This window comes from Aotus nancymaae, unplaced genomic scaffold (genome assembly GCF_030222135.1).
Source record: "Aotus nancymaae isolate 86718 unplaced genomic scaffold, 86718_ANA_hifiasm-v0.15.2.pri h1tg000028l, whole genome shotgun sequence".
Lineage (NCBI taxonomy): Eukaryota > Metazoa > Chordata > Mammalia > Primates > Aotidae > Aotus > Aotus nancymaae.
Genome location: NW_026988441.1, coordinates 5,520,346 through 5,548,094, shown reverse-complemented (window position 1 = coordinate 5,548,094; position 27,749 = coordinate 5,520,346). Strand labels below are relative to the sequence as shown.

The following is a 27,749-nucleotide window of genomic DNA, read 5'->3' as shown; positions in this document are numbered from 1 at the left end:
CCGGGCGCAGTGGCTCACGCCTGTAATCCCAACACTTTAGGAAGCCAAAGCTGGCGAATCACTTGAGGTCAGGAGTTCGAGACAGCCTGGTCAACATGGTGAAACCCCGTCTCTACTAAAAATACAAAAATTAGCGGGGAGTGGTGGCGGGCATCTGTAATCCCAGCTACTGGGGAGGCTGAGGCAGGAGAGTCGCCTGAACCCAGTAGGCGGAGGTTGTAGTAAGCCGAGATCGCGCCGTTCCCCTCCAGGGTGGGCGACAGAGTGAAACTTTGTCTCAAAAAAAAAAAAAAAAAAAAAAAACAAAAAGGATAAAAGAAAAAGAAAACAAAGGCAGCGTTCGCGTTGCATAGCAACCAGGTCTCCTGCCCCTCCCATTGAGATAAGAGGCGGGCCCAGACGCCCCGCTCAAAGATGGCGGCCGACTGAGCCGCCTTCAACTTATTTCGCTCTCGACAATCCTGACAATAATTCTATCTAACCCATCAGGCCCCGCAAAAAGGCTAACTATGCCCTTACTGAGTCTCCCACGGGTTGGAGAGAAGGAGGATGGAGCTAGATCGAAGCCTCAGTGCGTGCCCCGCACAAACATGGCCGCCCGTGCGTTCCCAGCAGCTCTAAACCGCCCGGCGCGGGTGCGCGCCCAGCGCAGGCGCATTTCCGCTCATTCCGCGGTGTCGGCTGCGGCGGCAGTGGCGGTGGCGGCTTCCGCGCGGGGTATGGTCCCCGGGTCCGAGGGCCCGGCCCGCGCCGGGGGCCTGGTGGCCGACGTGGTGTTTGTGATTGAGGGTACAGCCAACCTGGGACCCTACTTCGAAGGGCTCCGCAAGCACTACCTGCTCCCGGCCATCGAGTGAGTGCCGTTTCCGCGACTCTAACCCCGCCCTCCCACTTGAGTTTTCCGCAGCTTCTGGCCTGACTCCGACCTTTCACTTTCGACCCTCACAGGTATTTTAATGGTGGTCCTCCTGCTGAGACGGACTTCGGGGGTGACGTGAGTCTTGGGACTCCTAGGTCTGAGGGAGGAGGGGCTGGGGGCCTGGACTCCTGGGTCTGAGGGAGGAGGAGGTCGGGGTCTGGCCTGGGTCTGAGGGAGGAGGAGGTCGGGGTCTGGCCTGGGTCTGAGGGAGGAGGAGGTCGCGGTCTGGCCTGGGTCTGAGGGAGGAGGAGGTCGGGGTCTGGACTCCTGGGTCTGAGGAAGGAGGAGGTCGGGGTCTGGCCTGGGTCTGAGGGAGGAGGTCGCCGTCTGGACTCCTGGGTCTGAGGGAGGAGTAGGTCGGGGCCTGGATTTCTGGGTCTGAGGGAGGAGGGGCTGGGGGTCTGGACTTCTGGGTCTGAGGGAGGAGGGACTGGGGCCTGGATTCCTAGGTCTGAGGGAGGAGGGGCTGGGGGCCTGGACTTTTGGGTCTGAGGGTGGAGGCACTTGGGCTGGTACCCCAGGGTCTGAAGGTGGAGGCGCTGGGGCCCAGACTCCTGAGTCCGACTGAGGAGGGGCTGGGGGCCTGGACTCCTGGTCTAAGGGAGGAGGAGGTCGGGGTCTGGACTCCTGGGTCTGATCGGGGAGGAGCCGGGCCTGGACTCCTGGATTTGAAGGAGGAGTGGCTGGGGACCTGTATTTCTGGATCTGAGGGAGGAGGGACTGGGGATTTGGATTCTTGGGTCTGAAGGCAGAGGGGCTGGGACTTGACTTCTGCATCTGAGGGAGGAGGGGCTGGGCCTGGACTTCTGGGTCTGAGGAAGGAGGAAGCTGAGGAGTTCCTGATTCTGGAAGAACAGGAAGTTGGGAGCCCTGATTCCTTCTCTGAGGGAAAAGGGAATTGAGGTCCCAGATTAAAAGTTCCTCTGTTCCCCCCTCCCAGTATGGGGGGACCCAGTACAGCCTCGTGGTGTTCAACACGGTGGACTGCGCTCCTGAGTCCTACGTACAGTGTCACGCTCCCACCAGCAGCGCCTATGAGTTTGTCACCTGGCTGGATGGCATTAAGTGAGCTTTTTCCCCACTTGGGCTGGGTTGGGGGACCCTGTGAGGGACTGAATGAGAGGTGGTTTGGGTTTAAGCTGCAAGAACCATCCCTTACATTAGGCGATTGAAAGGGCTGTGAGGGTGATTGTTTTTTTGTCAAAAGTCACTTCTGTGGTGGGTTCTGTGTGCTCAGCAATATTGCCATCTGGTTTAGAAGCATGAAAAATTTCCCGTTCAGGGAGGCATGGCTGAGCTGCAGCAGCCACCTTGTACTGAATGTGTGATTGTCCCTTTTCTGTCCTCTCTTTTTCCATCTGCCCTTGTCCTCCTCTTCCAGATGGGTACATTGTAGCCTCAGTGCAGAGGGATGGGTCAGAGCCAGGATACATCCCTCTGTGGCTTGGGTCGGATTTTTTTTTTTTTTTTTTGAGACAGAGTCTTGCTCTGTCTCCTAGACTGGAGTGCGGTGGCCCAGTCTCAGCTCACTGCAACCTGTACCTCCCAGGTTCAAGAAATTCTCCTGCCTCAGCCTCCCAAGTAGCTGGGATTATAGGCTTGCACCACTATGCACACCTACTTTTTTTTTTTTAATATTATTTTTGGTAGAGACAGGGTTTCGCCCTGTTGGCCAGGCTGGTCTGAAACTCCTGACCTCACGTGATCTGCCTGCCTCAGCCTCCCAAAGTGCTGGGATTACAGGGGTGAGCTACCACGCCTGGCATTGGACCAGATTTTGATAGTTATGTTGCAGACTCTGGAGTCAGGCAGCCTGGGGTCAAATCCTGACTCTTCCAGCGCAGAACTGACTCTCAGACCCAGGAGCCCCTGTCCCCACTGTGCCTAGCCTCTCGTCTCTGAAGTGGGGATGCGGGTAGTACTTGTATTTTAGTATTTTGTCGTGTTACTTATTCTTAGCTGCATAACAGATTACTACCAAACTTAATGGCTTCATACTGCAAACGTCGATTATCACAGTTTCTGTGAGTCAGGGACACAAGAGTGGCTTAGCTGAATGGTTCAGCTGAGGGTGTCACAAGGCACCTCTTAAGGGTGTCAGGAGGTCGGCAGGGTTGCAGCCATCCATGGGTTTGACTGGCGGTGGGGAGTCCCCTCCCAAGGTGGCTGACTCTGTGACCGTTGGCCACAAGACCTCTGCACAGAGCTTGACTGTTGTAACATAGCAACAGCCATTCCTCAGTTTGAGTGAGCCAATAGAGAGAGCAAAGAGGAAGCCCCCAGGTGTTTTTTGTTTTTGAGGAAGGGTCTCACTTTGTCACCCAGGCTGGAGTCCAGTGGCTCAGTCATGACTCACTGCAGCCTCGACCTCCTGGGCTCAAGCTCAAGTGATCATCCCACCTCAACTTCCTGAGTAGCTGGAGTAGCAGGAACTATAGACATGTGCCAGCACACCTGGCTAATTTTTTTTTTTTTTGAAATAGTCTCCCAGACTGGAGTGCAGTGGCACAATCTTGGCTCACCACAACCTCTGCCTCCCAGGTTCAAGTGATTCTCCTGCCTCAGCCTCCTGAGTAGCTGGGATTACAGGCACCTGCCACCACGCCTGGCTAATTTTTTGTATTTTTAGTAGAGACGGGGTTTCACCTTGCTGGCCAGGCTGGTCTTGAACTTGTGACCTTAGGTGATCCACCTGCCTTGGCCTCTCAAAAGCGCTGGGATTATAGGCATGAGCCATCGTGCCTGGCCATATACCTGTCTAATTTTTTAAAAAAATTTTTGTAGTGGCCAGGTGTGGTGGCTCATGCCTGTAATCCCAGCACTTTTGAGAGGCCAAGGCAGGTGGATCACCTAAGGTCACAAGTTCAAGACCAGCCTGGCCAACATTTCAAAACCCCGTCTCTACTAAAAATACAAAAAATTAACTGGGCGTGGTGGTGGGTGCCTGTAATCCCAACTACTTGGGAAGCTGAGGCAGGAGAATTGCTTGAACCCGGGAGGCATAGAGATCCTGCCACTGTACCCCAGGTTGGGTGACTCAGCAAGACCGTCTCAAAACAAAATTTTTTTTTGTAGAGGCCAGGTCCTGTAACGTTGCCCAGGCTGGTTTTGAACTTCTGGGCTCAAGCGATCTTCCACTTCAGCATCCCTGAGTGCTGGGATTACAGACCTGAGCCACCTCACCCAGAGGCCCCACTAGGCTCTTTGTAATCAAGTCTTGGAAGTTACACACCATCATTTCTGCCACGTTCTTTTTTTAACCTGAGACGGGGTCTTTCTCTGTTGCCCAAGCTGGAGTGCAGTGGTGGGATCATAGCTCACTGCAGCCTCGACCCCTCAGGCTCAAGTGATTCTCCCACCTTAGTCTCTTGAGTAGCTAGGACTGTAGGTGGGCACCACCATACATGGCTAATTTCTTTTAATTTTTGTAGAGATGAGGTCTTGCTTTGTTGCCCAGACTGGTCTGGAACTCCTGGCCTCAAGCGGTCCTCCTGCCTTGACCTCCCTAAGTGCTGGGGTGCTGAGATTACAGGCTGCCGTGCCCAGCCCACTTCTGCCCTGTTGCTTTTGGTGTGCAGTGTAAGTTTGTCCCATTCAGTGTAGGAGGAGACTACACAGAGTGTAAAGAGCAAGAGGTGCGATCACTGGGTGCTGTCTTGGGGGCTGGGTGCCACAGCCTTATAGGGATGTTTGGAGAATTAAAGTAATTGGTCACTGTTACCTACAGTGCCTGGTATGTGTTAAGTGCTATATGTTTGCTGGGATTTTGTGCCTCAGTTTCCTGGTTTGCAAGTGGATAACGGTAGTGTGCAGCTCCATGCTGTTAGAAGGATCACAGAAGTCGAGTTGCGTACTGTGTTTCGCTTACGGCCTGGTCTGCAGTCAGGGTTCCTTAAATAATGCCTGTGGGTGGCTGCCACTGCCTCTGTTCGGCCCTGCAGCAGGTGTTTGTTGAGCATCTGCTTTGTTCCAGGATGTGTGTGCAAGCGGTGGGTGCAGGACTTAGAGGGAAGGGGGAGGACTCGGAAGCTTCCCCTTTGTGGTAGCTGGAATTCGTAGGTAACACAGAGCAGGGCTTCTCATCCCTGGGCCTGGTGACACCGTGGATGCAGTAATTCCTTGCAGTGGGGGCCATCCTGGGTATTGTAGGATGTTTAGCAGCATCCCTGGCCTCTACTCACCAGATGCCGGCAGCCCCTCCCCCGAAGGTGTGACAAGCAAAACTGTCTCCAGGTGCTATAAAGTATCCTCTGGGAAGGTAGGGGCAAGGTGCACCCCAGTGGAGAACCACTGGGAGAGACTGTGGTGAGACATGAGTGATGTTAAATGGAGATTCCTTGAGGCCCAGGTCCAAGTCTGATGCTACTCAAGTCCCTGGTAGCCAGCACAGGGCCTGGCACACTGGAGGCCTAGGGTAAATTCTGTGGAATGAATGCCCAGACTCCACTTTATGCTGTCTACTCTGGAAGACCCCTGCAGAGCCTCCCAGACCCAGCTCAGGTGTCTTACACACTGGGAAATCCTGATTCTACCAGCCGGGTGCTTCTTCCTCTGCCCTCGTGACTTGTCACAGCCCCATGCCTCTGGAAGCTGAATGTCCAGGAGACTGGCTGAATAAATGAATGAGTATATAATACGAAAACTACAAATAAGTACATAAAATTAGCCAGGCATGGTGGTGCACACCTGTAGTCCCAGCTACTCAGGAGGCTGAGGTAGGAGGATCACCTGAGACTAGGGGGCGGAGGTTGCAGTAAGCCGAGATCGTGCCACTGCACTCCTGCCTGGGTGAGAAAGCGAGACCCTGTCTCAAAAAAAAAAAAAGAGGTAGAAGGAAAATGGACCCAGTGTCTTCCCCATAACGTTATGACGACTCATTTTTTAATTCATATATTCACTCTTTAATTTAACAGACATTTGTGGAACAAACTGTCCTGGGCACCAAGGAGTGAGTGGGCATGAGACGGGCGAGGTCCTGGCCCTCATGGAGCTAGTGTTTGCCTGGGTGACAGGCCACGTGCAGGAAGCCCTCAGTCACGGCCGGATGCTGTTAACATTCACGCGTTTTGACCAGTATCTCCTGGGGCCTACAGGGAGCTGTTAGCCCATGAAAGTGGGCAGGGAAGACCCCAGGGAATGATACTGGGTAGAACAAATGCGAGTCAGTTAGAGGACTTGGGAGCACCAAGTCAGAGCCCACCCATCCCACCTAGGGGGCTTTTATTTTTATTTTGTGTCTGCTATTTCAAGGGGTTTGTTTGGAATTTACGTATATCATAAACTTGATGATGTTTTAGCCATATTTTGCAAGTAGCCATAGTGCTCCCTATTTTCAAGTTTTTCACATTTCTTTCTTTTTTTCTTTTTCTGAGACGAAGTCTCACACTGTCGCCTGAGCTAGAGTGCAGTGGCACAATCTCGGCTCACTGCAACCTCCTCCTCCTGGGTTCAAGCGATTCTCCTGCCTCAGCCTCCTGAGTAGCTGGGATTACAGGCGCCCGCCACCAGCCTAGCTAGTTTTTTGTATTTTTAGTAGAGAAGGGGTTTCACTACGTTGGCCAGGCTGGTCTTGGACTCCTGATCTCGTGATGCGCCCGCCTCGGCCTCCCAAAGTGCTGGGATTTCAGGCGTGAGCCACCGCACCTGGCCAGTTTTTCACATTTCTTTGTCAAAATATTTATTACATGTCGCTCTTTGAGCTTGTAGCAGATGATTTATGCTCAGTGTTCAATAAGAAAAAAGCAAATTTTAGGATCTCAAACTTGTTAATCTATCAAACTTTTTCTCATAAGAGTTTTTTGTTTTTGGAGACAAGAGTCTCCATCTCCCCGGCTGGAGTGCAGAGGCATGATCTCTGCTCACTACTACAACCTCCACCCCTGAGATTCAAGCAATTCTTCTGCCTCAGTCTCCCAAGTAGCTGGGATTACAGGCCTCTGCCACCACAACTGGCTAATTTTTGTATTTTTAGGCTGATCTCGAACTGCTGACCTCAAGTGATCTGCCTGCCTCAGCCTCCTAAAGTGCTGGGATTACAGGCATGAGCCATCGTGCCTGGCCACTTCCAAAATGTTTTTATCACCCCAAAGTGATAAAAACACTTTGCTCCTCATTATCCCATCCCCAGCCAGGGTGCTTTTGGCTTAAGTCTCAGAAAGGCCCAGGAAAACATTGGTTTAATTTCACCTGTAGCAGAAAGGCTGGGTCCGGAGTTGGTTCATCCCAACTCTGCCCACAGTTGAAGCTGCTGTGTGCAAAACCGTGTTGATGGCAAGGAAGAGGAGGGCTGGGAAGTGTGTGGAGGGTTGGGAGCGGCGGCTGAGTGCCCCGAGAGCGGGAAGAAGGCTCTGGGCTCCGTGTGCTCATTGGCCAGGCCAAGTGGGACCGGAAAGAAATCAGTGTGAGAACTCAGACGGGAAGCAGAGAGCGCCGCTGCGTGGGCCCTGCCGGGCCACTGGTGCCCTGAGTACTCAGCAAATCATTCCTCAGCCTTGTGTGACCTGGGGCTCGGACGCCGTAGTGTCTCTCACGGAGGGCTGCACAGGGTGTGGAGGGAAGCTTGACAGCTGCAGTATCAGGTGATCTATGATGTGACCAAGGACAGGCCCTAAAATTAGGTGGCACATGGGGAAGGTTCCTAGAGAAGGGCACACCAGGGTGGGTGTTGTAGCTCAGCTGGATTCTGTCCGGGCCGGTGTGGGTGTCCTCCAGCACATGCTGAGACCTGGATGTCTGGGCCTGGGCAGTGGAGAGGACCTGTAGGCACAGGGTAGAGCCAGAGAGGTGGGCGGGGTGCAGGCCTCAGAGGTGCCTCAAGTGCCCGGTGAGGGCCTAGGTTGGTTCCAGCCTTTGTTCACTTAGCACACATTTCCTGAGGCCACCCGCGTGCCCACTATGGTGGGCAAGCCTGGGGGTGAGAGAGGACTCAGACCCCATCCCGGCCTGAGTCAGGGGTGGTGGGAGCAGAGACCACACTTCAGGGGTACAGGGCCCTCCAGACCCCCAGGGGGGCGCTCAGTCTCCACACGTCCCCTGTAACAAAGGTCAGCCTCCTGACCACATGGCCGGAAGACTGGTGGCAACCACAGCTACCCTTAGGAGAGGCCATCCCCGGGCCACACGCTGTGGGACGGATGCTGTGACATGACTGCAGATCAGGCAGAGGAGAAACGAGAGTCTGTGTGTGTTAGTTTCCCAGGCTTCTGTAGCAAAGTATGAGAAACTGGCCAGAAGAACGGAAATGGATGTCTCAGGGTTCTGGAGGCTGGTAGTCCAAAATCCAGGTGGTAGGACCAGGCTGTCTCTGAAGGCTACAGGGCCAGGGCTCTTCTACCTCTCCCGGTGCCTGGTGGGCCCAGACGTTCCTGACTGAGGCTGCATCACCCGTCCTCCCGTGGCCTCCCTTGTGACTCTCTGTGTCCCTGTGTCTTCCCTCTGTGTGTGTGTCTGCGTCCACATTTCTCCTTTTCACAGAGATACTAGCCATAGTGGATTAGGGCCCCCAATTTAATATGATTACCTGTGTAAAGATCTTTCCGTGAAACCCCATCTCTACTGAAAATACAAAAATTAGCCAGGCGTGGTAGTACACACCTGTAGTCCCAGCTACTTGGGAGGCTGAGGCAGAAGAATTACTTGAACCCAGAAGGCAGAGGTTGTGGTGAGCCGAGATCGCACTATTGCACTCCAGCCTGTGCGACAGAGCGAGCCTCCATCTCAAAAAAAAAAAAAAGATCTTTTCAAATCAGATCACCTTCTGAGGTACTGGGGCTTAGGACCTCAACCTGTGTTTTTGAGAGGGGACACACTTCCACCCATAAGACTGGGAGGACAGAGGAGGCCCCTGTCTTTGGCCGGGAAGGTGAAGTGGAGCCAGGGATGATTTGGAGCAGACAGTCCAGAGAGGAGGGGACAGTGGGAGGCTGGGTAGGGAGTCATTCACCCCAGTGTTGGAGTCAGCACAGGATCCCAGGCTTGCGTTCCCCAGCCCTTTCCCATCCCTCCCAGGCCTCGTGATTAAGACAACAAATGTCCCCTGTCCTGTCTGGGACTGGTGCTGTGGTAGCACCAGGGATCGGGTATGGAACTTAGCATTGTCCCTGTCATCTCAAGGTGCATAGCCCAGGATAGGATCAGGGACAGCATGGGAGCAGGCTCTTCAAGCATGGCCAAGGGGTTGGGACAATGGCAACCCTGGGGGCCGACTGCTCTGCCCTTGCAGGTTCATGGGCGGGGGTGGCGAGAGCTGCAGCCTCATCGCAGAAGGACTCAGCACAGCCTTGCAGCTGTTTGATGACTTCAAGAAGATGCGCGAGCAGATGTGAGTGCCCTTCTGCCCAGCCAAGTCAGTTTCTCTCTGCCTGGCTCGAAACCACTTTGCCTGTCAAGTGGCTCCACCTCCAGGCCTCATCCTGTAGGTGTGGGCTCTGTGTCCCTGAGCATGCTCAGCCAGGAGGCTGCAGGTGTGTCCTTGGGGGAGGCCTGGGCAGTGCCTGGTCTCAGCGTCCCCATCAGGAAGCTGTGCCAACTCTGGGCGTTGCTCCTGCCTGCCTTGCCTGCTGGGTGACATAGAGCACATCTCAACATCCCAGAAGCTCTCAGGGCTTCCATGTTTTCATTTGTGAAGTAGGGGCATTGCTTCTGATTCCATGTGAGGCAGAATATGTGTGCCTCCGCTGGTGCTGGGTCTGGGTGGGACTCAGGGCCCCTGTCGCTGCCGCCTCCATGTCTTCTCTCATTCCTGGTAGTGGCCAGACGCACAGGGTCTGCCTCCTAATCTGCAACTCGCCCCCGTACCTGTTGCCTGCTGTCGAGAGCACCACATACTCTGGATGCACAACTGAGAATCTTGTGCAGCAGATTGGGGAGGTGAGGACTCCAGGGTCTGAGGGAGGAGGCACTGGGGGCTTGGACTCCTGGGTCTGAGGGAGGAGGCACTGAGGGCCTAGACTCCTGGGTCTGAGGGAGGAGGCACTGGGAGCCTGAACTCTTGAGTGTGAGGAAGGAGACACTGAGGGCCTGGACTTGGTCACAGGGTAGTCACAGACTGGTGGCCAGCTTTGCTTACTCTTTTTTTGTTTTTGTTTTTGTTTTTTTGAGAAGGAGTCTTGCTCTGTCACCAGGCTGGAGTGCAGTGGCGCAATCTCGGCTCACTGCAACCTCTACCTCCTGGGTTCAAGTGATTCTTCTGCCTCAGCCTCCCAAGTACCTGGGACCACAGGCACGTGCCACCACGCCTGGCTTATTTTTGTATTTTTAGTAGAGATGGGGTTTCACCATGTTGGCCAGGATGGTCTCAATCTCTTGACCTCGTGATCCTCCCACCTTGGCCTCCGAAAGTGCTGGGATTACAGGCGTGAGCCACCAGCTCTTTTTTTTTTTTTAATACAGAGTCTGGCTCTGTTACCCAGGCTGGTGTGTAGTGGCATGATCTTGGCTCACTTCAGCCTCTGCCTCCCTGGTTCAGGCAATGCTCATGTCTCAGCCTCCCGAGTAGCTGGGATTATAGACATCCGCCACCACGCCCTGTTAATGTTTGTATTTTTAGCAGAGACAGGGTTTCACCATGTTGGCTAGGCTGTTCTCAAACTCTGGGCCTCCCATGATCTGCCTGACTTGGTCTCACAAAGTCCTGGGATTACAGATGTGAGCCACCATGCCCGGCCTGCTTAGTTTTACTGACAAAACCAGAACCAAGTCTCCTGGGGCAGGTGATACCCAGTTTCAGAGTCTCCTGCCTCAAAGCCCAGCGGGAATTGTGGTTGTAGGGCTGGTGCCGTCTAGCCACACCGCAGCCGTGGTAGCTTGGGGGCCTGCCCCGACATCCCTATGGAGGGAGCCCCTGTCATGACTGCTGGGCCCCTCTCCTGCAGCGGGGGATCCACTTCTCCATCGTGTCTCCCCGGAAGCTGCCGGCCCTTCGGCTTCTGTTTGAGAAGGCAGCTCCCCCGGCCTTGCTGGAGCCGCTGCAGCCTCCAACAGATGTGAGCCAGGACCCGAGGCACATGGTGCTGGTTCGGGGCCTCGTGCTGCCTGGTGAGGCCTGGGCACTGTTGGGGATGGGGGATCCAGGTGTTTACCCAGCACCCTCTGACTTGGATTTTGGATTTCTCTCCTCTCTCTACACCTTGAACCCCTTCTCTCCGGGGTTGGCCGTCCCTCCTGCTCTCAGTTGGGGGTGGCTCGGCCCCAGGCCCCCTCCAGCCAAAGCAGCCAGTCCCCCTGCCTCCCGCCGCACCCTCAGGTGCCACGCTCTCAGCAGCCCCCCAGCAGCCTCTTCCCCCTGTACCCCCGCAGTACCAGGTATGCATGTTTTCAGGAAAGGACATGCTTCTGGGGACTTGGAGGAGCCATGGCCGCTGGGGAGAGATCTAGCTGGATGTTGGAGCTTGTGGGATGCTGGAGTCCCCTTGGGACCCTGGGAGGGTGGGAGTCCTGGGACCATGGAAGCTTACCTGCAGGGTGATGGGAGTCGGGAGCTACCCTAGTTGGGCGGCTGCACCTTGGGGGGCTGTGGGTAGTGTGGCCTCGTGGGACACCAGGACTGGGGGGCCATGGTCCTCACCAGCCCCTTCCCTTCTACCCACAGGTTCCTGGGAACCTGAGTGCAGCTCAGGTGGCCGCCCAGAATGCAGTGGAGGCTGCCAAGAACCAGAAGGCTGGGCTGGGCCCTCGCTGTGAGTCCTGGGGCAAGGACACAGGGCGGGCAGGGGCCAGGCAGGCCTCTCTCCACACACCTGTTCCCCACTTCTTCCCTTTTTCTCGCCCACAGTTTCGCCCATCACCCCTCTCCAACAAGCCGCTCCCGGAGTGGGTCCCCCCTTCAGCCAGGCCCCAGCTCCCCCCCTACCCCCAGGACCCCCTGGCGCTCCCAAGCCGCCACCTGCTTCTCAGCCCAGCCTGGTCTCCACCGTGGCCCCTGGCTCGGGCCTGGCTCCCGCAGCGCAACCCGGGGCACCATCCATGGTAGGTGCCTGCCCTCCTCCTGCCCTGGCTCCTTCCTCCTGCTGCCCACGGCTAGGACAGTTAGAGGTTGAGTCATTTGCCTTCCAAGGGGATGTGGGTCTGGTGGTCCTGGGGCCTCGGGGGCTCGTGGTGCGTGTGCTGCAGATGACTGAGCTGAGTGGGTCTGGGGACAGAATGTGAATGTGAGGCTCATGGCTCCGGATGGGCGAGAACCATTCTGAGAAACCCAAGGAATCCCGAGTCTGGGAGTCCAGGGCATCATGGGGCTTACAACTCCTCAAATCCTGCAGTGTGCAGAGAACTGTTCTGAGAAACCCAAGGAATCCCGGGTCTGGGAGTCCAGGGCATTGTGGGGCTTATGACTCCTCGAATCCTGCAGCGTGCAGGCATTTGGGGTCCTTGGGCTGGCCAAGTGCTGTTCTGGGGATGCAGGTGCAGAAGAAGGGGCCTTTTCTTCTTCCTGGTTTACCCTCACAGATGGCCCCCAGAAGCCCCCTCTTTCGCCATCCTCATGGCCCTCCTTCCTCCCCTTTGGCAGGCAGGCACTGTGGCCCCAGGAGGGGTGAGTGGCCCTTCCCCAGCCCAGCTGGGAGCCCCAGCCCTCGGTGGGCAGCAGTCAGTCTCCAATAAGCTTCTGGCCTGGAGTGGGGTCCTCGAGTGGCAGGAGGTGAGGGGCCTAAGGGTCCACTGGGCACTCGGGACTCCTGGGGCTGTGGGGTGGAGCACGTAGGACGCATGGGGCCAGATGTGTGGGATTTGTAGTACTGAGTTTGGTGGCATTCATTGGACTGGACTCGTGGGACTTGGGGCCAGGCCAGGAGCCCCATCGGGTGGTTGGACTTGTACAGAGGAGAGTCCCCATGCAAAGAACCCAGAAGAGCCTAGGATTTGGGGCCCTGAGAAGGGCCCAGGGGACTGGCATCTGGGGAGCAGTGCACTGTGGGGTTTAGGGCTGGACGAGTAGCCCTAATGTTTGAGGAGTTGAAGGCTTGGTGATCCAGATGAGGGGCCCAGGGCTCTTGAGACTTCAGCTGGGGAACATACTGAGTTTTGGGGCTACCAGGGTAGGACATGAGGGCTAAGGGGGACTGAGGCTCATGGCCCTTTTCACTGTGACATGCTCTTTCTCCCCCACAGAAACCCAAACCTGCCTCTGTGGATGCCAACACCAAGCTGACGCGATCACTGCCCTGCCAGGTCTACGTGAATCATGGCGAGAACCTGTAAGTGACTGTCAGGGGTGGGGTGCAGTAGGGCTGGGGCTGACCCCCTCCTCACACCTCTCCCGGCATCGCCCCACAGGAAGACCGAGCAGTGGCCCCAGAAGCTGATCATGCAGCTCATCCCCCAGCAGCTGCTGGTGAGTAGTGGTGGAGGGCCAGCCCTGCTGTCTCTTCCCTAGTCCCTTCCACACCCCTACCCCCGCCTCGTGCCTCCTTCCTCGCTTCTCCACACAAACGTGACAGCCAACTTCTGTGTCTCCACAGACCACCCTGGGCCCTTTGTTCCGGAACTCAAGGATGGTCCAGTTCCATTTTACCAACAAGGACCTGGAGTCTCTCAAAGGCCTCTACCGCATCATGGGCAACGGCTTTGTGAGTCCAGGGCGTGGGGGGCCCGAGGGGCATTGACTCTTGTCCTGCTTTCTGCTGACCTTTGACAGGAATCCCCAGGGTGCCTGGGCCCACGGAAGCGGTTTTTGATGGTTGGGTGGACTTCATGTGCTTAGGTTTCTTGTCTTTCTTTTAGAGCCTTAACTTTTATTACAATCATCATATGCATCAGATTGAGGGATATTGCACATTAAAAATGTCACCTGGGGCCAGGCCTGGTGGCTTATACCTGTAATCCCAGCACTTTGTGAGGCTGAGGCGGGTAGATCATGAGGTCAGGAGTTCAAGACCATCCTGGCCAACATGGTGAGACCCCATCTCTACTAAAAATACAAAAATGATCTGGGCATGGTGCGTGCCTGTAGTCGCAGCTACTCAAGAGGCTTAACCTGGGAGACAGAGGTTGCAGTGAGCCAAGATCGCACCACTACACTCCAGCCTGGTGACAGAGCAAAACTCCGTCTCAAAAAAAAAAAAAATACATCTGGGTGCGGTGGCTCACGCCTGTAATCCCAGCACTTTGGGAGGCTGAGGTGAGCAGATCACGAGGTTACAGATAGGCAGGTCGAGACCAGCCTGACCAAAATGGTGAAACCCCGTCTCTACTAAAAATACAAAAATTAACCTGGCATGGTGGTGCACCTGTAGTCTCAGCTATTCGGGAGGCTGAGGCAGGAGAATCACTTGACCCCAGGAGGCGGTGGTTGCAGTTTGCTGAGATTGTGCCACTGCACTCCAGCCTGGGCGACAGAGCGAGATTCTGTCTCAAAAAAAAAAAAAAAAAAAAAAGTGACCTGGATGTGACAGGAGCAGTAGGAGAAAGCTGTCGATCCGGCCTGGGTTTACAGGGTGCGCTCGTTTCCTGTGGCTGCGGTAATGCATTACCACAAGCCGAGGGGCTTCAAACAGCAGAAGTGTGTTCTGTCCCAGTTCTGGAGGCCAGCAGCCCAAGGTCAGGGTGTCGGCAGGGCTGTGTTCTCTCTAGAGTCTCAAGGGGAGGCCTCTTAGTGCCTTTTCCGGCCAGTAACCCAGGGCTTCAGGCGCCATCACTCCAGGGTCTTCCATTCTGCCGCAGTCTTCCCTCTGTGTGTGTCTCCACGTGGAGTTATCTCCATATCGCTCTGTCCCTTTGTTTAAGGACATCAGTCATTTTGGATTAAGCTCCACCCTAATGACTTCATCTTAATACATCTGCAAAGATCCTCTTTCCAGATAAGGTCACCTTCACAGGTGCTGGGGATTGGAACCACAGCACAGCTTTTTGGGGGGTTTTTTGAGATGGAGTTTCATTCTTGTTGCCCAGGCTGGAGTGTAGTTGTGCAGTCTTGGCTCACTGCAACTTCTCTCTCCTGGGTTCAAGTAATTCTCTGCCTCAGCCTCCCAAGTAGCTGGGATTACAGGCTTGTGCCACTGTGCCTGGCTAATTTTTGTATTTTTAGTAGAGATGGGGTTTCGTCATGTTGGCCAGGCTGGTCTCGAACTTCTGACCTCAAGTGATACACCCGCCTCAGCCTCCCAAAGTGCTAGGATTACAGATGTGAGCCACTGTGCTTGGCCTTAGCATAGCTTTCTCGGAGACATAATTCTGCTTGTACCAAGCAGATCAGTTACTTCAGTGCACCAGGCACTCCTGCAGGAAAGAGGACCTTAGGGGGATCACCTCACAGATCCTCGCAGAACCTTGTGAAGAAGGCATTCCTGAGAGTTAGGGGTGCTTTTGGCTGCAACACAGTTTTCCAAACAAATAGACAACTGGGGGCACTCAGGTTTTTTTTTTTTGATCCTGCAGGTCACCTGGGCTCCGTGGGCCATCTCGCTTGGGGACTCTCATGGGGCTTGCCATCAGATGGCAGCTGAGACTCTAGTCATCTGAAAGCTTGACTGGGTTGGATGTTCAAACAGTTCCTTACACAGCACTGGCTGTCGGCTGGTGCTCAGCTGGGACCAGCCACCCCAGTGTCTGCATGTGGCCTGACCACGTGGCCACACTGTGTAGCTGGGTTCTGAGAGGTCAGGCATTTATTTTTTTCACAGAACAGGACATCCAGTGGGGGTCAGCTCTTGGGGTTGGTTTCATAGGTCTGTGACATCAGGGCCAGGGCGCTGTGGTTCTCTTGGTCTCTCCTTTATGGTCACAAGTTAGCTCCATGGCTCCTGGCATCCTGTATGCTTACATGAAGCACGGGAAGGGGCTGTGTATTTCCTTTTCTTCAGGACAGCAGAAACTTTCTCAGATTCCCGAGAAGGCCTCCTTTCACCTCCTAGGCCAGACCTAGGCCTCTGGGCACCTCTGGTTGATGGGAGGCTGCTGGGAGCAGGTATCCAAGGCTGTCTCAGGGCTGGGACATGTTGCAGCCACGACAGCACTGGGAATGCAGGGAGGAGGACACGTGGATATGGATTAGGTAGGGTGTGTCTCAGGCAGGAAACAGAGGCTCAGAGAAGTGAACTCACTTGGCCAAGGTCAGCCTCTTCCCTTAGGAGCGCCTGCCCTGAACGCTGCATGCCTGATGACCGGTGATGGTTCCTGGGCGCTTCCTGTGGGCTGAGCCTCGGGCAGGGCCTTTTATGTGTATCAGACATCCCATAGTCACAGCGACCCTGTGATGGTGGAGCACTGCCCATGGCGCACACTGGCCTATGCTGAGCCCCAGAGGAGCTCTTGGATACCCTGGGTCCGACACCACCGTTGATCACAGGCCTGTGGGTGCCGTGCTCTGCGTCTAAGCTCCTCTCTCATGGCTGTGACCCTCAGCAGCCCTTTGAGGAGGCAACCTTGGCATTTTATGGCCAAGGAAACTGGGCCCATGAGGTGCAGGTGGTGGCTGAAGGTTGAAGAGCCGGGTTCCAGTGCTTTCTCTCCGCTCTCCCTCTCAGTGGGCAGCTGGAACGCCAGCTTGCCCTGAGCTCCTCAGTTTCTGTCTCCGGAGCAGCTGGAAGCACACCTGTTCTCCCCAACTTTCTACAGTAGAAACCTCACCTCCCCTTGCCTGTGCGGCCTCTAGAACCTTCTGGAATGGGGAGGGAGTGAGGACTGCCTCTTAGAGGGGACAGTGGTTCTGAAGAGCTTTTGTCCCCACAGGCGGGCTGTGTGCACTTCCCCCACACGGCGCCCTGTGAGGTGCGCGTGCTCATGCTCCTGTACTCGTCCAAGAAGAAGATCTTCATGGGCCTCATCCCCTACGACCAGAGCGGCTTCGTCAATGGCATCCGGCAGGTCATCACCAACCACAAGCAGGTCCAGCAGCAGAAGCTGGAGCAGCAGCAGCGAGGAGTGAGTGGTCAGAGTCCCCACGCCAGTGCTCCGACCCCCTCCTGCCCGGGCCCTGCAGCTCAGTTGGCCAAGCCCCACGCGCTCCCCCTAGTGTCTCCAGGGCCTCAGATGCTCACCCTTCTCCCAAGACATGGCACCCCCAAGCTAAGTTCCACTCAGGTTTTCTCGCAGTCTCTCTCCCTTGTCAGCATCCACATCAAAGCCCCAACAAAGAGCTTCCTTCTGGGGACCTGGGAGCATCTGGCTTCCCTCCCAGACCACTCAACCCCAAAGAGAATGTCCCCATCTCCTATGAGTTCCCCTCAGGGCACAGGTCCTCCCGCCTCAGATTCAGGACACCACCACCCTCAGTTACTGACCCGCCCCTCTCTCCCCATGCAGATGGGGGGACAGCAGGCACCCCCTGGGCTGGGGCCCATTCTGGAGGACCAAGCAAGGCCCTCACAGAATCTGGTGAGGACAGGGCTGGTGGATTTGGGGCTGGGTTGGGGAGGCCCCAGAGGCTGTGCACTGTGCCTGCAGGAGGGGTGTGAGGCCCTGCCCCTCTCCCTCACCCGTGTCTCTTCCCAGCAGCTCCAGCTCCGTCCACCGCAGCCCCAGCCTCAGGGTACCGTAGGGGCCTCTGGGGCCACAGGGCAGCCCCAGCCCCAGAGTACTGCCCAGCCTCCACCAGGTGCCCCCCAAGGCCCTCCTGGAGCAGCTTCCGGCCCACCCCCTCCTGGACCCATCCTTCGGCCCCAGAACCCTGGGGCCAACCCCCAGCTGCGGAGCCTTCTTCTCAACCCACCACCGGTGAGATGTGGGGGTAGGGTGGCGGGAATTCCAGATCCTGGCCCTGGCAGTTCTGGTCCTGTTTTCTGGGAGGAGAGTGGTTGACTGTGGTCAGTGGGTGTGAATGAAGACCTGCCCAGGGCTTTATGCAGAAGGCAGACAGCCTCCTCTCCATCCATCCCCCACCTTTGAAGAAAAACCTCCCCTCACCACCAGCTGATGTGTTCTTTGAGCAGTGTCGTGTTGGGAGGTGGGGAGTCTCTACCAGGAGGCTCTGAGCCACTCTCTGTGTTCTCCCAGCCCCAGACTGGGGTGCCCCCACCCCAGGCCTCCCTCCATCACCTCCAGCCACCAGGGGCTCCTGCGCTGCTGCCCCCACCGCACCAGGGCCTGGGGCAGCCCCAGCTGGGGCCCCCACTCCTGCATCCACCACCTGCCCAGTCCTGGCCCACACAGCTTCCCCCACGGGCTCCACTGCCAGGTAAGGGGACCTGGGGGAGGGCAGAGGTCTGGACTGAGTATCCCAGCAGCCCCTGGGCTAGAGCACTGAGACCGAGGGCTCCTGGGAAGACATAGGATCCAAGAACGAGGGATTCCCCCATGTCGTTTTCGGGGCTCTGAGGGCTCCGGGAAGGTATAGCCCATGGGTCCAAGGACCTAGTGGGTTGAGAGCGTTTCCCATGATCTTCCTGCGTGTGCTCCTGGGACTGCTGGGAAATATGGTCTTAGGGCCAGAGAAGTCGTTTTGGAGAAGGGCTCCCAAAGGCTCATGGGAAACAGCACATTTGTAACTAGATGGGGTTAGAAGGTACCTCTGATGGGCAGTCCCCAAAGGGCTGCCTAGAAAAGAGTGCCTCTGGGCCCTCTTGGGCCCAAGGGCCTACTGGAAGATGCAGTCCCTTCCCCACTGCCCCTCAGGTCAGATGCTGATGAGCGGGGGTCCCCGGGGCCCGGTCCCCCAGCCGGGCCTGCAGCCCAGCGTCATGGAGGACGACATCCTCATGGATCTCATCTGATTCCCCAGCACCCAATAAAGTTCCTTTTCAACACACGCCCCGGCTCCCGTCACTGACATCCCCCAGGACTGGGCAGGAGGAAACCCCAGGGAGGCATCTCTGTCCTTGTTCTCACTTCAGCAGACATCCCTGGGGCCCTGGGTGGGTGACGCCGGGGCCTCGGTAGTGAGTCAGGCAGTCTGGTGCAGCCTGGTCTGGGGGAGAAGCAGGGGCAGGCAGCGCTTAGGACACAAGCGCTCGTGGAGGCAGCAGGGGCACCATGGGAGCCTGGAAGAGGCGTCTGACCCAGCCCCAGCTCCTCAGAGTCTTGAAAGAGAAGCAGCCGGGAGGGAAGGAGGTGAGGGGTGATCTGGGTGCAGAGAACAACAGAATCTTTGAATACTCAAAGGCAGGAGAAAGCCCGGGACGTTGAGAGGAGCAAGTTGATGGATGCTTCTGGAGCATGAGTGTGCAGGGAGGTAGAGAGATGGGCAGGTGCAGAGTTTGAGGAGCTCAGATTCCAAACTGAGCAGCCTATGGTTTGTCTTGGGGACGCAGGAGCACCAGGAGGCTTTGAGCAGTGGGGCGGGCCTGGCTCGCTCTGGGTGTCAGAAAGACTCCTCTCAGCTGTGGAGTGATGAGGCCAGAAGGAGGTCAGGAGGGGTGAGGCTGGGTGGTAGAGGTTGGCTCCCAGGGCCAGGCCTACGTGATGGTAGGTGGTCAGCCTCCTGGGAGAAGGAGCTGGTAGTGCAAGTGGTCCTAGGGACGTCCAGTTGGTAGGTGCCATGTTGGGAGCTCAGGACGTGTCCTTATGGGACAGTGTATGTTTGGCGGTTCAAGCCACAGAAGCAGACATCACACGTGGAGAGAGGGCAGTCCCTGGGTCCATGTCAGACTGACCTTTCAGGGCTGTGGACGGGAAGAATGGTGGGGGCCGTCTGCAGGATGGAATACCCAGCAGGGAACAGGTTTGGGACGTGGCAAGGTGAGGGACCTGAAGGATGTCCTCAGAGACGTCCTGAGGGCAGGGGGATCCAGACGAGCCTGGAGCGCAGGGCGGTCTCTCCTGAGGTGAGAGTGAGTTTTCTTGTCAGGCTCTGGACCAGTGTTGCTGAGAGCATGGTCCATGCCTGGACCACAGCATTTTGAATGCTGGTTAACATGCAGATTGACGGGCCCCACCCCAGGAGAGAGATTACAATCTGGTGGCCTGCGGGCCATGGTGCAGATGAGTTTTGTTTGGCCTTCCCTGTGTTAGCATATGTGGCATTTTTTTCTTACGAGTTAGTTTTAAAAATCAGGATAATTCACACACGCACACACACAAAATCTGCAGTCTTGGCTTCTTTTGACAAGTCAGAAGAATTGGCACCCCTGGGCCCGCCCTTCTGCCTGGCAACAACGGGCTGGAGCTGCCCCTCTCCATGGGGCGTGTGCTCTCCGGTTCGCCACAGTCCCCACCACTCCCTCTTGGCTCCCCTGTGAGGCAGAGGGTCACTGCCTGTGTCATGGGGCTTGCACTGTGGTTGTTCTGTGGTAGCATTCAGAGGAAAGTGAAATCTTTCTTGTACCCATGTCTCTATCACAAGCGGCAAAACGAAAGAGAGAAGGAGAGGGCCGCGTGTTCCGAGAAAAATGGGAGCGAGCCTATTTCTTTGTGGAAGTGAAGAGCATGCCTATGTGTTTAATATGCAAACAAAACGTGACTGTGTTGAAAGAATACAACCTGAAGCGCCACTATGAATCAAAGCATAGTAAGAGCTACGACCAGTACACAGAACAGACTCGGGACGCCATCCTCAACGAGCTGAAAAAGGGACTCAAGTGTCAGTAGGGTTCGTTTTGAAAAGTGAATCAACAGAAGTGGTGCGGCAGTGGTATGCCGTTCCGGAATCACGTGGCAAGAATGACCTGGGCATTGAGCGCTGCAGCAGATGGCGAGTTTATAAAGGAGCAGAATGACGTGTCCTGTGCGGAAACACGTGACTGTTGAGACCATTCTTTAAGTCTGATGGGCATTTGCGTTGCACAGTGAGTTGGAGGAGACTCGGGGGATGTGCAGGTCCAGTTGCTCAAAAGCGTCCAGTCGATTGTGGCCTTTTCTTTCGCTGCTCATAAACTATTACCACCCAGTTAGCTTTATTTATTTGTGGTGTTAAGAATCTTGATGTGACCGAAGAAGTCTGTGACACGGTGCCAAGGCAGGCCCAACACTGGGAAAGGACTAATGTCTTTTTTTGTATATTGAGAGAAACGAAAAGTTTCACAGAGACTGGCCAGAGTTCTTAATTAAGCACAACTACGGACAGCTGTCACAACAGGGGGACTTGGCAGGACACCGCGACCCAAGGTGACAGCATTTGGCAAGGACGTGGAAGTCAGGTCGTCGCATCAGTCATCAGGAGCTGACTTGTTCTGAGAAACTGAACAGCATGCACCTTGATGCTCCCCACCCACACTCCTGCTCCTCGGCTCCAGTCCCTCATGAGAGAGTTGATGCTGACTTGACCTGAGAGGTTTCACAGAAGCTCTGTGACTTGGTTGTAGAAGAAATCTGAACTGTTCAAGTTAATCAACTTGTTTCATTTGAAATCAGGTGAAAGCCACAGTTGGTTCCCTGAGAAGGTTAGTCAGAGACTTCTGGTCAAGGTGATGACCCTTCTGAACACTGAATATGTTCTCCGCAAGGAAACAGCCACAAACAGCTACTTGAATGTATGACGTATATGCTCAGTCCTGGCAAAGACGGGGAATCCACCGGCCAGGAAAACACCCTTTACTCTTGTGCTGCAGTTGGCTTCCAGAAAGGAAGGAGGCAGCACGGACTGTGTTCACCTAGATCCTGTGGTTAAAGACCAAATTCCCCCAGAGGCTCTCGGAATCCAGACTCATGAAAAGGAACTGACACTGTCCAGTTTGCCTTTGTTGGTAAATGTCTCTTGTGTGAATGCAGACCATAAATAGTAGTCACTGAACTACAGTGCAATACGGCGCTGGTTCCTCAGTACAAATCTGTGAAGATGGCGAGACTCTACAACTATCTCCAGTAGTTGTCCTGAATATCCAGTGTTTGGGAGAGCCCACGCTGGTGAACAGCTGTTTTCCGTTACGAACCTGAATCAAATCAAACATCGTTCCCAGTTGAAGGATTCGAGCTCGAATTCTAAACTGCCCATCCCCACCATGCCCCCCAAGGCCTGGCACATCTTGGTGTGGAAGGGAAGACGCCAGCCTTTTGGCTTCAACTCAAAGGCGCAAAAAGAATTACGAAAGAGAAAATTTTAATAGTTAAATATTTCTATTTTTCAATTTGTATTTTTTCAATTTTGAATTTAAAAATATAAACTCCAGTATCATCCATGTTTGTATTATGTTCCATGCATTCACCGTAGTTCAGTAAAGATCCAATTTGATGATATTTCTGGCCGTCGACTTTTCTTATACCTGGCTAGTTCACTCATTTATGTGACCCGCCTGGCCCCTGGAGGCATGTGAGTTTCCGGTCCCTGCCCTGGAACTGTTGGATCTAACGGGGGGAGGGTGGGGGTCTGGGAGTCGTGTGAGCACGTGCTCTAGGCGAGCCTCAGGAGTGTGAGTGGTGGAGCAGGAGGCACTGGTGACAGCGAAGACGTGACAGTGGGTGATTTCCCAGGCAGTCTGTGTAGCAGGGGTTTTTTGAAAACTCAGATGGCTTCAGGGACCAGGCAGGTGATGAAAATGTGTGAAGCGGACGGGTGTAAGACAACAGGGAATGATGGGGACTGTGGCGAACTTGGAGAGTGCTTGCCCCGCCTCATGGCATTCAAATTAAAAACAAAAACACTGTGAGGACCAAACAAAAATCTGCCTGTGGGTCTCATGAGGCCGCCGGGCCGCCATTTTGTGACCTCTGGAAGGAAGAAGGAGAAGACTCGAGAACAAGGACAGAACCCTGAGAAAGACCCACGTGTGAGGGTTGGGCAGGGAGCCAGAAGACAGGAGGAGAACCAGGCAAGTGTGGCGTTCTGGAAGCTGAGAGTGTTTTTGAGGAGGGAGTGATCGACTCTGTCAAAAGCCACTGAGAGGAGCGGGAAGCAGCAGCCTCTCTGCTCTTTCCACCAGGGTGGTCATGTCCCCCGGCAAGGGAAAAACGCGGGTTTGGATCAGAAACAAATGGGTTCAAAGGAAAGGGTTCCAGGCGCCAGCTTGGCTATCTCATGCCAGTGGCCCCTCTTGACCTTAACACTCTATAAGAGGAAACAGAGGGACTGTCGGGGGCTAATCACACATGCAGAAGCAAGCCCCGGGTACAGGGGTGCCCAAGGAGCGAGGCCAGATCTAGACACACAGGACTCACCTCCCCGTTTCACAGGCCCGGTGGCAGCAAGGCCTAAGAGCTTGCTGTGCCCATTAGCACCAGCCAACACCAACAGAGCAAACGTTTTGGGAAAGTTTTTCTCTGAATGCAAGGTTCTCCTAAGGCAAGAAACAGTGAAAAGCCTAGAACAGCAGGGTTTCATCCCGAGATTCTGCACTGGTTAGCGCCATGGCCTCGGGCAGGTCTCTGCACGTCTCTTAGCCTCCCTTTCCCCATACGTCAAAGAGTGGCTACCCCAGAGGGTTATCGTAAGGTATAATGTGATTTGGCCAGCGCAGTCCTGGAGACAGGAGAGCTGCTAGTAGCCACTGTTGTCATGTGGCTGAAGCGCACCCTGAAGGTAAAACGTGGGCAAAACTGTCTCTAGAAATGCATGCCAAGCTGGGCCTCACACCTGTGATCCCAGCACTTTGGGAGGCTGAGGCGGGCAGATCGCTTGAGGCCAGGAGTTTGAGATTAGCCTGGCCAAATGGTGAAAGCCCGTCTCTACTAAAAATACAAAAATTAGCCAGTCGTGGTTGCGGACACCTGTAATCCCAGCTACTTGGGAGGCTGAGGCACAAGAATCGCTTGAACCCCAGAGGCGGAAGTTGCAGTGAGACAAGATTGTGCCTCTGCACTCTGGCCTGGGTGACAGAGCAAGACTGTCTCAAGAAAAAAAAAAAAAGCCTCCCAACTTGTAGGAGTCACTGGAGTCCAGGAAGTTTGTAATTGAGTGAGGGACTTGTTGGAAACATTTTCTTTTTGACCAATTTGCTTTTGAATCACTAATCTACAGCTGGAGGCAAGACTGGGGATTCACGAAAATTCTCACAAAGGAGTCAGTGGTAGGATGCAATTGGAAAATGGTGATTGTTGAGGCAGAAATGCTAAAACACCAACATATTCATAGTTGCAGACCTGTTAGGGATGAAAGAAAATGCCCACCCACCACCTGGAAAGAAGAACTATGAGAAAAAAGACACCTTCTAAAATGTGGTGTGAAGAATATATTTGTTTCAGGGTACACAAAACACACATTTTCTCACCATATTTTTTTAAAAATTAACTTTTAAGGTGTATTGAGTTACACACACTAGAACAGTTTCCTGAAATGGAAGGGCACTGAAATGTGTGGAATAGAAAGCGGAAGTAGGAAGTGCCCCGTCACACCTCACTCGCCTCTCCCGCCCCAAACACACACCCTGAGCAAACCCCTTTCCTCCCAGAGGCTGATGCACCAGTTCTACGTTCAGATTTATATGCATGCGTGCGGTTGTAGACACACTGATAGTTTAATTTTTTTTTTATAGAAGTGAGTCAATTTCTTTGTTCTTTAGCTTGCTTTTTTTTTTCTTTTTGAGACGGAGTCTTGCTCTGTCGCCAGGCTGGAGAGCAGTGACACAATCTCCGCTCACTGCAACCTCCGCCTCCTGGGTTCAAGCAATTATTCCGCCTCAGCCTCCCAAGTAGCTGGGACCACAGGTGTGCGCCACCATGCCCGGCTAATTTTTGTATTTTTAGTAAAGATGGGGTTTCACCGTGTTGGCCAGGATGGTCTTGATCTCTTGACCTCATGATCCGCCCACCTCGGCCTCCCAAAGTGCTAGGATTACAGGCATGAGCCACCATGCCCGGCCGCTTTTTTTTTTTTTTTTAACCCCACCAAAGTAATGGCCATCTGCCTGCACTGTTTTCTGTTTGTTTGTTTGCTTGTTTTTGTCTTTGTTTTGAGACAGAGTCTCACTCTGTTGCCCAGGCTGGAGTGCAGTGGCACGATCTTGGCTTACTGCAAACTCTGCCTCCCAGGTTCAAGCGATTCTCCTGCCTCAACCTCCCAAGTAGCTGGGATTACAGGCATCCACAACCAATGCCTGGTTAATTTTTGTATTTTTAGTAGAGATGGGATTTCACCATGTTGGTCAGGCTGGTCTTGAACTCCTGACCTCAGGTGATCTGCCCATCTCGGCCTCCCAAAGTGCTGGGATTACAGGCGTGAGCCACCATGCCTGGCCTGCCTGCACTGTTGATTGCCTGTGCCTCTATGTCCCCATGTCTCATGGTGGCCTCAAATAGTGCGCTAAATGGATGCATTTCAGTTCCACAAGCCATCCAATCTGTAAGTTATCTTTTATGTGTAACAAACCCCACTACTCAGTGGCTTAAAACAAGCAGCACTTACTGCCTCACAGTTGCTAGGGGTCAGGAATCCAGGCTTGGCTGAACTGCTGGCTCCTGGGCGCTTGGGGTTGCAGTTGAGCTTGTGGCTGGGGCTGTGCGGTCATTGGAAGGCTCCGTGAGGAGGGCTCACTTCAGCCCACTGACATGCCTGATGGCAGGATTCAGTTCCTTACAGGTGATGCGGCTGAGAGCCTTAGTTCCTTGCTGTTGGCTGGAGGTCTCCCTCCGTTTCTCACCATTGCAGCCTCTTGACAGGGCACCTTGCAGTTGCGATGTGGCATCCAGCTTCTCTAGAAATCTGAGAGGGGCTGGGCGTGGTGACTCATGCCTGTAATTCTAACACTTTGGGAGGCTGAGGTGGGTGGATCACCTGAGGTCAGAAGTTCAAGACCAGCCTGGCCAACATGGTGAAACCCTGTCTCTACTAAAAATACAAAATATTAGCTGGGAGTGGTGGCAGGCACCTATAATCCCAGCTACTTGGGAGGCTGAGGCAGGATAATTGCTTGAACCCCGGAGGCAGAGGTTGCAGTGAGTCGAGGTCATGCCATTGCACTCCAGTCTGGGTGACAAGAGTGAAACTCTGTCTCAAAAAAAAAAAAAAAAAAAAAAAAGAGGGCGCTTAAGGTGGAAGCTGCATAGTCTTTTATACCAATCTTGGAAGTGATATCCTGTCACTGTGGCCATATTCTGTACATTACAAGTTGCTAGGTTCAGGCCAAACTCAAGCTGAGAGAACAGTGCAGAAGCCTGAGACCAGGAGGTGAGGGTCATGGGGGCCGTCTTTCCGGGTGCCTGCCACACTGCACTCTGCCAGTTGGGGGGCTGTCCAGTTTTTACTTTTTTTTTTCTTCTTGCGATGGAGTCTCACTCCATCACCCAGGTTGGAGTACAGTGGCGCCATCTCAGCTCATTGCAACCTCCACCTCCTGGGTTCAAGCGATTCTCCTGTCTCAGCCTCCTGAGTAGCTTGGATTACAGGCACATGCCACCACGCCCAGCTAGTTTTCATATTTTTACTAGAGATGGGATTTTGCCATGTTTGCCAGGTTGGTCTTGAACTCCTAACCTCAAATGATCCACCTGCCTCAGCCTCCCAAAGTGCTGGGATTACAGGCGTGAGCCACTGTGCCCGGCCCTATATTTACATGACTTTAAAAATGTTGCGTTCATTTTTCGCATATACAAAACCTTCACATGGTTCACACTTGGAGAGGCTCCAGAAACCAACCAATGCACAGCCTCTCCCAGCTCCTTCTAGAGATCAATTACCAATTGCTTAAGTGTCTTTTCAGAGATATGTACAAGCAGGTAGAACAAACTGAAACAGATTCATTTTCTGGCCTTTCTATCCAGTGGCAGCCTACTTTACTCTCTAGTTTTCTTTTCTTGTTTTTTTTTTTTTTAATAACGTATACTGAAGCTTGTACCAGGACAAAAAGCCTTCCATTCATTTTATTTATTGTTTAAAATAGCCCACGGGCTGGGCTCAGTGGCTCATGCCTGTATTCTCAACACTTTGGGAGGCCAAGGCAGGAATATCACTTGAGCCTAGGAGTTCGAGACCAGCCTGGGCAACAGAGTGAGACCCTGTCTCTGTATATTAAACAACAACAACAAACAGGCAGGTGCTACTAAAGCTGCATTCATTTTAAAGGCTGCATAGTAGTGTCTTGTGTGAACGCCAGCATGTCTTAATCAGTACCCTATTATTGGCCATTTAGGATGTTTCCGATCTTTTGGGGTGCTCATTTTAAACTGTTACAGAACTGCCAAATTGGCTGGGTGTGGTGGCTCATGCCTATAATCCCAGTACTTTGGGAGGCCGAGGTGGGCGGATCACCTGAGGTCAGGAGTTAGAGACCAGCCTGGCCAATATGGTGAAACCCCGTCTCTACTAAAAATAAAAAAATTAGCCGGACATGGTGGCGGGCGCCTCGGTAGTCCCAGCTACTCAGGAGGCTGAGGCAGGAGGAATCGCTTGAACCCGGGTGGCAGAGGTTGCAGTGAGCCGAGAGCATGCCACTGCACTCCGGCCTGGGCGACAGAGTGAAGCTCTGTTTTTTTTTTTTTTTTTAAGAGACAGGGTTTCACCATTTTGGCCAGGATGGTCTCAATCTCCTGACTTCGTGATCTGCCTGCCTCAGCCTCCCAAAGTGCTGAGATTACAGGTGTGAGCCACCGCGCCCGGCCCCTATAAAGCGCTCTCTCAAACAAACAAACAAACAAAAAACTTGGACCCCGTCCCTGTCCCTTGCTTCTCCTCAGCGTGTGACCTCAGGCTTTTGCTTCTGGTTCCTTGGTTCCCCCATCTGTAGAGTGGGAATAAAAAGACTGTTGAACTCACAGTCTGCTATGTGAGAATCCAATGAGTTCAGATATGACGCGCTTGAGAAATATTAACAACTATTATTGCCAGGGGCCTCACTCTGTCACCCCTGGAGTGTAGTGGCATGATCTCAGTTCACCGCAGCCTCTGCCTACAGGGATCAAGCAATCTTCCCTTGTCAGCTGGTCAAGTAACTGGGACTACAGACACGCACCACCATGCCCAACTAATTTTTGTATTTTTTGTAGAGACAGAGTCTCACTATGTTGCTCAGGCTGGTCTCGAACTCCTGGCCTCAAGTGGTTCTCCTGCCTCAGTCTCCAGAGTAGCTGGGACTACAAGCATGTGCCACCATGCCTGGCTAAT

General features: G+C 54.2%; 1 protein-coding gene across 6 annotated transcripts; it reads left to right on the top strand.

Annotated features, from left to right (window-relative positions):
• The first annotated feature begins 666 nt into the window (after window positions 1–666).
• On the top strand, window positions 667–21,955 carry MED25 (mediator complex subunit 25). Of its 6 annotated transcripts, none has more exons than XM_012460966.2 (18): window positions 667–853; window positions 949–994; window positions 1,860–1,984; window positions 9,141–9,239; window positions 9,667–9,787; window positions 10,792–10,954; window positions 11,091–11,221; window positions 11,508–11,595; window positions 11,691–11,884; window positions 12,423–12,551; window positions 13,022–13,107; window positions 13,187–13,244; window positions 13,372–13,479; window positions 16,580–16,771; window positions 17,153–17,224; window positions 17,345–17,563; window positions 17,843–18,023; window positions 20,127–21,955. In XM_012460966.2, the coding sequence occupies exons 1-18, from the start codon at window positions 720–722 to the stop codon at window positions 20,369–20,371; spliced, it is 2,391 nt and encodes a 796-aa protein (XP_012316389.1). In that variant the 5' UTR covers window positions 667–719; the 3' UTR covers window positions 20,372–21,955. The 6 variants fall into 6 exon arrangements, with proteins under 6 accessions (XP_012316389.1, XP_012316410.1, XP_012316383.1 ...); XM_012460987.2 differs by lacking the exon at window positions 20,127–21,955 and adding an exon at window positions 18,461–18,653; XM_012460960.2 differs by having other exon boundaries at window positions 719–853; window positions 17,342–17,563.
• Window positions 21,956–27,749: the final 5,794 nt, after the last annotated feature.